A 10543-nucleotide genomic window follows, 5' to 3' on the forward strand; every position below is an offset into this window, starting at 1 on the left:
GGTCTTTTGTTCCAAATTTGGTGCAGTGCATCAAAATGCCTTTGCCTTCTTGTAGGACACCATACACAAAACACACATACACACAGATCAACTGTTTGGCCTACATCTTAATTTTACATTCCACTCTACCGTTTCAAAATGGAAAACATTTATTTTGCATAAAAATAAATAAACTGTAGCCCTGACAGTGAGCTGACAGCCAGCAAGCTGTTTGTATTTTGTGAAACAGAAAACGTGTTTATTCAGTCATAATAAAAAAGTAATTTCAGTGGTTCAGATGAGGACACAGAGCTATAACACTGTTTCAGGGTCTTTGTCTGTCAAACCTCTGCTCTCCTTGCAGTCGGATTGCATCAGGAAACAGACTGAGGCACAAACCATCATTCTGCACCTCATATACACCTGCCCATGGTAACCTGATTTTTTTGGTCACATGGTTTCCATGGTAACAGAGCAATAGTCTTGACAGGCAATGAGGAGGGTTGTATAAGCAGTCTACTACATTACACTACTACACACGTCTCCACACGTAAACACACACACTCACACACAGAGTTTGTGACATCATTTCAGGTTTGAAATGTGAGTTGTGTTATAAGGAAAAGGGTGATTGATACTAAAGCAGCAGTCTGATGTACTTGCAGGACCATCTATCAAATGTCAGATGGAAAATGTGCGGTGTTGGCTCTCCAGCTTGAGTAGAAAATAGAACCGTAGCAGATAACAATGATGACAAGTGGCAGTAGTCATTTACTTTCACAAGAAATCAGAGATTCACAAATTATAAACAAAATGTGACAAAAACTCAGACACTGTTTTTGGCTTTAATAATTTGTTTATTTTTTGCAGATGTACAGTTTTCCTTAATACTTCTAACTACTTCTAACATGATAAAAATAAAGTCAGCAAAAGGTATTTTTTAAGAGAAAATATGGGTTTTTATTTCAACATTAGTTTGATATTAACTCTATCAGTTTAAAAAATAAATTATGAACAGAAATCAAGAAAGGAATTAGTTTTAGCTACAACTGATAACCAAACACAGAACTCAACTTTTACAATAATACATGTCAGCTGATACAGTTTTCTTTCTCTCTCGGTTCTCTTAGTCACCATCACACTTCTTCAAAGGGTTAACCATAATTAGGGAAAGATTGGTTTAACCACATTCAATAGTGAAATAAGTGAAGTCTCCTTTAACTTAAAGTTCTAAGACCTAACAGTAATAATATCTGCTGAAATGTAACTTAAAATGTGTTGATTTTGACACTGTATCACTCAAAGAATCATATCATGTAGGCTTAATATTAATTTTAATTTCAATTCGTCCCCTTAGTTCATAAAACGCCTTATTCATAGCAGGCAAACTTCTAACATTAATAACATGTCAATAAAGCACTAGAACCTCTCTGCCTGGATGCACAGCTCAGCTATAACTGATGTTATTAACAGGCCTAACAAATGTATGTTATTTTCCTGCCAACATATGTCAAATATCTGTTGTGAAAATTCTCCACTTGACTTATTTCTTTGTTTACTTGTGGCGAATTCACTTTCCTGAACAGATTACTGTCACGGAAATCACCCCCTGTATAAATAGACATTACTGTATAAATAGACATTACCATATAGTTTGGGATGACTGTACTTTGCTACTCCTCTGTTGGGGGGACCTAGAGAATCGATCCGACTCTGAAAGGTGGAGTTAGACTCACTGCTGTCTGTTGATTGGTCGAAAGAATCGTCACTTCCCGTGCGACAGCGGACATCCGGGATAAACACAAGACGTGCTACCTTTAAATATCCTGTAGATTTCGAGAGAGTGATTTCAACGTTTTTGCTGTGTTTTTTTTTTTTTTAGCGAATAATGGCGTGTGTCACTCCCACAATAGGAGGGCAAGTATCCTCCGTTGGACGCTCATATTGAAGGGAAAAATTATCACAAATATAAAACACAAAGTAAAAAGTAACAGAGCAGTGTCGACCGTTTTCAAAAAAAACTGTTGTCATGGAGACAACACTTACGTACACTTACGTTTCTGCCGAAAAACCCACTAGGTGGACACAGGGCCGTGTACATATTATCTAGATGTTTAAAGTTGAGATACACTCACAATGCCAGACAAAAGAAGTGGATTAAAATGTACAATATTTTGTGAGCATGTTTTTGCACAACATGTAGAGGATTCTTTATTTTCCACTGAACTTGTATTTTTTTTCTAAATAAAGTACTTTTTCAATTTCCACGAGTTTCTTTTCTACACAGAATTTTCTACACCTTTTCCATATTCACATTCAAACAATTGCACATGATAAAGGTTCCCCCACACTTTACAATGGGGCTACATGAAACATTTCTAAACACATTCACATGGATTACTTGATATCACTTCCCATATATTACCAAGGACTAAACTTGTTAAGTATATTATTTGGTTTGGGCCAACCGATTATTGAAGGTGTGTAGTTACAGTTCAGTACAATGCTGTTTAAGTGAGGCCTATAATTCACTGCACACCTCATATCCCATTACTACTCAAAAATACTTAACATAGATAAGAGCAAACCTTTAAAAGAACCAATCCGTTGTCAAGGGTTTTCAAATGTCAATTCTTATTATAAACACTCAAATCTGGCAATTTTGTGACTTTAAATTGAACGGTCTAGTTTTCCAGACTGCAGATTTCTATCTATTGAACAACAAATTAAGTATTATAGCCTGCTCAAATGAAATCAAACTATAAATGTGAGGCTAATAATCAAAATCTAATTGTACTGCTGCGAGATAACCTGCAGGACAAGTGGAGAATGTCCCAACTAATCCTTGTATACACATTCACAAGACAAAGCAGGAGGAGCAACTTTTGGTTTAGTGTCTTGCTGGACGACACATTGGACACATACCTGCAGGAGCTGGGGATCGAACCCCTGACCTCCTGGATGAGAGACGACTGACTACACGTTAAAAAGGAACGTATGAAATGTTTTTTTTGCTAGACACTCAACAGTTTCAAAAAAGGCACAAGTAAATGATAAAAACCAAATCAGTCAAAACTATTTTCTTCTGTAGAAATGCTCTGTATTAAGGAGAGTTTGTAATTCAAAGTTTATAAGTATTTTATTGTGCAAACACAGATTTGATAAGAATTACACCTAAGGTCAGTCTATTCTTTACCATTCAAGCCTCAAAAGAAAATCATGCTGGCCCTGTGTTGAAAAGTCTCCCTCTGCCTCTCGTACATGATGACGTACGATCTGAGGAGGTCCTCCATCGTTTTGGCCTAAAAAAAAAAAAGGAACAAAATAGCATGTAGAGCACATTTCATGAACAACTCTGCATCTTCACTGAGATTATTTGCTTTCCTGAAAAACTTTAGGAATACAACCAGATACATGCAGTACACAGATAATCCATTAGGGGGCAGAAGGCATGCACCATATGACCTTTGTAGGGCCCATTAAAAAAGGGGATTGTCTATCACTCACAAGAATGTGATTTTCATGAATACTTTTGTAAATTTTAAAATGATAAGCAAGAAAAACAATCATATTGTTACAGATATTTGAATAGGAATATTGACTGGATTGTGGCAATGTGTTATTTAAGGATATTTTGTGGCAGATAATATAGTAAAATGGGGTTGAAAAATGGGTTTATTGAATTAGATTCAACAGGTATTTAAGGTGAAAAAGTCAGCATTATATCTGATACTTAATCATGGTATTTGTATCATTTTGTTGCCATTCATGTCTCCCTAAATCATCGTTATTGCTTTCACATCTCCCAGTAAAGTTTACATCGGCCACTTTCTCGTAATTTTCTTTTCCTAATATATTTCAGAAATTCAGAATGCTATTATGTTTCAGGTGCATCTCTTGGATGGTAAATTATGTCAAGAATTGAAGATGTTGGCAACAACAACATCAACAAAGGCAAAGAAGTCAGGGTTGGCCAAAGAGAAAAGGAAGGCGCCTCAGAGGGAGGGGAGTTTGAACATCCATGGTTTAAAAAACAAGTTGTTCTTAAATGAAATATTTTTCAATCAGCGAACTCAAAGACATATGCAATGTTTTTAAAGGTTCTATGATGACTTCAGACTCTTCTGCTGCAGGGAATATTTGGACTCTATAAATGTAACTAGACAGAAAGGCACTCACCTGTGGGGTTTCACAGGTGAAGGTGATGCTCTTCACCAGCGTGCGAATGGTCATCTGGAAGGACACTCCTTTGCTGTAATAGTCCGTGATGCGGTTATACTGGTGCATGACCAGCAGCTCCTGAAAGGTTCACAGCCTCATTAATTTCAAATGAAGCTATCATTGTTTCTTACAAATAAACACAGTTATGAGACTTTGAAAATGTCCTGACTATGAATACTTCACTATCACACAACAACATGGCATTATGTATATTATAGCAGGCTGGTTTTAGATTTTTGAGACTATTCTTGGTATTTGAGAGGAAACATCCATTGAGACAGCAATGTGGTTGCAGACACAGAGAATGTTTAAGATTAAATGAAAAACATACATCTGTTCTATCTGGATTGTGCAACAATTTAGTGTCAATGGACTAAACAAAAGGACTTATTATGGGTCTTTCTTAACAAAAACGATTGGAATATAATAAGTAACATTAATTTTAAGAGCATCTCCTGCAGAACAAACTACATAATGAAAATATTCCAGCATTGGTTTCTGAATTAAATTAATTGGGAAAAAAAACAAAAAACATGAAAATAAATATGCTGAAACTGAGATACCAATGATTAGCCATATCGGCCAAACGCTATATGGGTCAAGCTCTAGTTATTAGAGTTTGTATCCTCAGGCTTAACGTGGTACATACCTTTGTCTTTGGGTCTATTAGGCTCACACCTTGCTTGCTGACGACGATCAGAACCGTGTTTGGGTAGCTGGATTCACATGTTTGCTGCAAAGTCAAATTAGATTATAACCTGAGTAATCACTTTTCCTAAAATTGTTACCGACTTTCTTCACTCTCATTTTGTCCTTATGACTCACTTTGACTTCGAAGAAGGCGCAGCCGAAGGTGGGCCAGCTTGAAATGACTTTCAGAAAAGCGATTTTGGCCTCATCAACTGTGATGCCGCTCTGCTTGTTGTAGGAGGAGATGATGTGCTGCAAATAAAAAAACAGAGAAAACAATCAATGGACATCCATTACACTTAACACAAATAGTTACCACCCGGCTTCTAATCCATCTTTTTTTTGTACCTTCTTCCATTCTTCAGGTGACATGAGCTTTATCTGGTCAGCAGGAACCAGACTCTTCAACATTTTCGGGATCATGACGAACTGCGACCTGTCTGAATCCACCTGAGTTCTGAAGAGAAGCCCAGCCAGAGTGATCATGTCCTCTTTGGTGCAGTTGTGGTATCCCCGCAGGTACTTTGGCTGTTCCTATATGGAGGTAAAACAGAAGTCATGTATCATCACGATGGTGCATTTCTAAAACGAGTGAAATATATGAGAATGAAGAGAGTGTTTGGTTGAATACCTGTGGGAAATGGAAGGTGAGGTCTGCAATCAGGTCTTTCCCCGGAGTCACATTGAACCACAGCTTCCTCCTAAAGATCACCAGGTAGGGCGTGTTGGTCGGAGCGCCTGGGAAGCAATATTCAAATTACAAATGTATGTATTACAAAGTATCATTGACATGAATAAAAAGAGTTGTTACCATGATTCATACCTTCTTTCCCTTTTCTTGCTTTCTTTGGAGTGTCTGATGTTTGCCTTAAACTGTCAAAGAAATATTTCTCCTCTTCAATGCTCGTGACCTTAGAATTAAAAGCACACATGTCAAACAGAAGAGAAGCATGGCCCTGTGTATTCTAGTCCGGGCAGACAAGATATTAAAATGTACGACTTCATTGTCTTAAACGTCTCTTCAAAATCAGTCAAATGACTGACATATATTAAAATCCACCTTTTGTTCCTGTCACATCACAATGTAATGTAAGGTTTGAACAGATGTCATATATTTCATAATGTATTCATTTTGAAGTTACTGAACCTCACCTGCTGTTGTGTTTTCAGGTACAGGCCGTATCCTTCAGCTGAGCTCAGTCTGAGCAGAGAGGCAATGGTGCCGCACAGCTCTTTGATTGTGGTTGTCGATGTCACCTCAAATATCTGCATGAAAGAAACGGATGATGAGTCAGACACCCAGGATAGAATCTAATTTTTATTTTGATATCCTTTATTAATCCCAGAGGGGAAATTCGGGTTTTGTTGTTTATAGGGGCATGCTTCTCACACCCACAGGCCGAATCACACGCATGCACAAACAGGACCTGTGGACATGCATTGGTGGAGAGATGTCAGAGTGGGGCTGCTACAAGCTGCTAAGCAAAGAGCGCACCAAAGAAGTTGGGGGTTTGGTGCATTGCTCAAGGGCACCTCAGCAGTGCTCGGGACCAGAACAACTTCCATATTATGGTCTGCACTGGGACTCTCTATTTGATTTCTAACTGAAGACTGTATGACAGAAGTAAACATCTGTGCCGATTGATGTCCCCTGGTGGTTCTTGCACTACATTTTTTCAAGGAAATGACACATTGTTGATCTTGTGATTTTGCAGCCAGATGTGGAAGAGAGAATGAATGTGTATAATTGCATCTCTATCCTGGTTTAGAGGTCACTGTGGTAGCAATTTGTCAATCACAGGCAGCCACATCCTGAAACATGCCCTGTTTTTAATGTTGATGTTGGATTAGGTAATAAAGCAAGTAAAGTCAAAACATTTTTGCAAACAGTGTCGCACCCTCTGCTGGCCATAAAAAAAAGAATGCAGGTTAAAGCCTCCTGTGCATCGGATTGAAACAAAGAGGATACGTCCATTTTTTTTATAGTTTCTGTATTTAATTAAAGAAAGGTTTTCTATATAATAAAAATATGTGAAGAAAGCAATGACTCTACTGTAAATACTAAAACTCCAGCCAATAGATCATACATTAGCATAAAGAAAAACAGAGAAAACGTGAGCCTGGCTCTATCTGAGGAAGCTATAAATCCACCTGCCTGCTCTTCCAAGGTGAGTTAATAATTATTGTGTGTTTATCTGACAACCTCACAGAGGCCAGAAGCAGCATGGGAAAGATAAAGTATCAACCAAACTCCATTTTTACACCTAGGTTTTGTGTGGCTTAAAAACCATACAGTTCTGGCAGGTGGATTTTTTTAAACCTTGGACAGTACTAGGGATAATTGTTCCTCACTATGTATTTGTTAAGTCAATCAAATCAGCTGCTACAGTATTTCATATTAAACAAGAACACAAGATGGTAACAATGTTTCTTGAATTAAAATGAGCGCAATTCCCCAAACTCTCTAACAGAGTGTTAAACATTGAAAAAGATTTGGAAGCTAAAAATATATATATAGTTGAAATAGTGTTAGCTTGTGTTTCTCTGTTCAAGGCTGGATAAAAGAAAAAAGAACGAATCAAAAGAAACAGAAAGTCACTCAGTGTATAATCAGCAGTCTTTACACAAAGGCACACTTCATTAAAGTGGCTGATGAAATAGTTTCTTACGTCGTCTGTATCATTTGGAAAGTGGACTTTGTGGAAGATCTGCGTGCTGTTCTGCTGGATGGCGTCCACTTCAACCATGTGAGGAGGAAGCTTCCTGGGATCCTTACTGCAGGTAAAAAGCACTCAGGTTCATGTATTGAGAACACACATAAACACTCTTTCACTCTTTTCTACTTTTATGGAAACAAAGCTTGAACCCAAACTGAGATCTGAGGTAAAAATCAAGATCATTGATTTTAAACCCATCATTTATATCATTTAATTAATAGAGGAAATTAAAAAGGTTAATACTATGTTGTGAGTGTATCATTTAACATAATACAAAGAACAAAAATACAAATCTAATTATCATAAACTGTTAGTTCATCAGCTTCATTTGTACCTTACACCTGTTTACAAAGTTCCCTTACTTTATATCATACACTGAATAAAAGATGGCCGACATGACAGCTCCCAAAAAGTGAAGTCAAAACATTTGGAGCTCCCTCTGCTGACTGGCTGCAGTATAGGCCATAAACCCTGCCTCCTCTATGTTGACTATAGGACATGGGTCAAACTTCATAATTGAAATACAGGCAGATACATTTCTCCTCTTCCTGTCATCACAGTTAGTTCTTCTCTGATCTGAGGGATCTTTGTCGTTTAAATGTTGAGGTTAAGATAAGGGGTGAGATCTCAATACTGCGGCTCCACCAGGTAACCCCTTTGCCTGACTCTGGCTCCACATGATGTCATCAGTGCTGTATGTCAGCACCAATCTCTGAGGATATTTAGCTTCATTTTTGTACTACAGGAGGAGATGGAGATGTGTTGTCCATCTCTATATACAGTCACTGGTTCATTGAGTAACTTATGTACTTATGTAGTTATGTACCTATTCTGCTACCTGATGTACATAAGATTTATTTACATCAGTAAATAAGATTTATTTACTGATGTAAATAAGATTTATTTATATCACCGTATCTTGTTATGTCTTAAGTTTGATTTCTGTATTAAAGTCCATAATGACCTGAGCATCCCATTCAGCCTCTGCAGACAGTCGAAAGACAGATGTTCTCTGGGTCGAGACTCCATGAAGCGCTGAGTGTGTCTCATCAAACTGTGAGTGGGCGGGAACAGGCCAGTACACAGCCACATCAGCTGCCAGCCACGCTCCAAACTCAACCTGAGGAACAACGCAAAGAGGATTGGGAATGTTGGCATCTGTTTTAGTGTGATTTTATTTTATTTTTTAAATGTGGTAATTCGAGTCTGTGGCAGTACCTGTTGTTATTTCCTGTCATCTGTTTCATGATCTGGCAGTAGATCTCGTCCTGCAGAGCTTCATGCTTCGTGGCTGGACCAAAGATCTGGTCGATCAGCTCCAGAGGACTGCGAGCTTGTTTGATGGGGTAGTCGCCCATGTACTTCAGGATAGGTAGCAGCAAAGGTTAAAGAAAACAATAGGCAGGGTCCAACAAAGTCCCTTTATCTGTTCTAGACACATTTATTTTAAGTTATTGTATTATTGCATCGTCTCTGGAAACCTAAACTTGTCCAATAAGAATAGACCTGAACGTCTTGTCTAAATAGCCAGCAATATTTCAGGGAGGTGTCAGGCTATTGACTTCTGGACATCAATAACAGGCAGGTCTTTATTAGGGCTTATACAATACTGGACTGCCAGAATCATCCACTTTAGAAGGAGTTTGAGCTTTTTACCTCAGCCTGTGGTTTTAGGGCATTTGGTGTGGAAGACTCTAAGACTCCCGATCTCCTTCATCCCAAGTGCAATTAATATGCTTAAAGGCAATTAGCACCCAGGTTTTTTCACTTGCCCTACTATTGCTCATTTGCACACCTCCACATTGCACTTGCATGTTGCCACTTGATAGAAAATCAAATTATTTTAAGTTGTCCTTTTATATTGTTTTATCAATATTCCCCTTGAGGGAAATAGAGCGAATCTAAATGTGAATCTGCTGAAAGAAACAACTTACTTTAAAGAGTATAGATTACAGGCAGTTTGATATTTGGAAAAACTCTCCACGTTAAGAAAAACAAAACATTAAGTTTAAAGGTGTGAAAGGTGTGTTTTGCAACACAAAAGAGCGGTAACCATAACTAGGATGTGTATGGAACATGTGTTTTAAAGGATATCAGTGAAGGCGTTGCATGCCATGTTGCTGAGGTCAGAGTGGCGGGCCAGGTTCTTCATCAGCGGCTGTTTGAGAAGCTCTTTAGAACAAGCCCACAGCTTCTCCCTGCTGACCACTCTGGAGGCACCCTGTCGTCCGACATCTTTACCTGTAGGCCTGTGAGGAGGAGGGCACACCAAATATTCTTGATTTCATTTAAAGTTAACTAAAGGTGCATGATATTATAGTTCAACTTTACTCTGGAGCGCTAAAGACACTGCCTACAAAATCTTCGGTCAAAATGACTGTTGGATGAAGATAAGGATAAACTTTATTGACCCTGAGGGTTTGTCATGAACAACAGTGCCACAAACAGCAGCAATCATTAGACAATGAAACAATAAACAACAAGAGACACTCAGAAACACACAGCAGTCTACACATACACAAGAGTCCTCTTCAATTCCACATTATACATTACACCAAATAAATAGTTGGGCGACTGTTAAATATGTAAAAAGACTCTTATTATATTTTTACCTGAAGTTCTCCAGTGCAAACTCTTTGAGGGAGGCAGGAGCCACTGTTTCCTCTCTCTGAGAAATGTTCTGTGTTGAGGAAGGTTTCCTTGTGCCTGGACTGAGCAGGTCCTGTTTGGTCAGAAGCAGTTCATCAGTTACACCACAAGAGGGAGATGTTACTGTCGCACACTGCTGCAAACACAGATTCCCCGCACACAGAGAGTGCGGGGAATGACATGCAGGAAAGGAGCCACAGGTCAGACTCGAACCTGGGCCACCCGCTTGGAGGACCATAGCCTCCGTACATGGGGCGCACACACCAACCACCACGGCAACGGCTACA

General features: G+C 38.6%; 1 protein-coding gene across 1 annotated transcript in view; it reads right to left on the bottom strand.

Annotated features, from left to right (window-relative positions):
- Positions 1–2151: 2151 nt before the first annotated feature.
- The window catches only part of LOC109995422 (unconventional myosin-VIIa), a 31141-nt gene continuing 22749 nt past the window's right edge, over positions 2152–10543 (bottom strand). The window contains exons 38-50 of the mRNA XM_020649151.3: positions 10220–10329; positions 9702–9856; positions 8826–8979; positions 8572–8727; positions 7560–7665; positions 6043–6156; positions 5714–5801; positions 5522–5628; positions 5239–5424; positions 5026–5142; positions 4850–4933; positions 4159–4278; positions 2152–3281 (exon numbers count right to left, since the gene is read on the bottom strand). Coding sequence (XP_020504807.2) covers positions 3186–3281; positions 4159–4278; positions 4850–4933; positions 5026–5142; positions 5239–5424; positions 5522–5628; positions 5714–5801; positions 6043–6156; positions 7560–7665; positions 8572–8727; positions 8826–8979; positions 9702–9856; positions 10220–10329 — 1593 coding nt within the window. The 3' untranslated portion in view covers positions 2152–3185. The remainder of the gene's footprint in view (positions 3282–4158; positions 4279–4849; positions 4934–5025; positions 5143–5238; positions 5425–5521; positions 5629–5713; positions 5802–6042; positions 6157–7559; positions 7666–8571; positions 8728–8825; positions 8980–9701; positions 9857–10219; positions 10330–10543) is intronic.

The sequence above is a fragment of the Labrus bergylta genome, chromosome 4 (genome assembly GCF_963930695.1).
Source record: "Labrus bergylta chromosome 4, fLabBer1.1, whole genome shotgun sequence".
In the NCBI taxonomy this organism is placed as follows: Eukaryota; Metazoa; Chordata; class Actinopteri; order Labriformes; family Labridae; genus Labrus; species Labrus bergylta.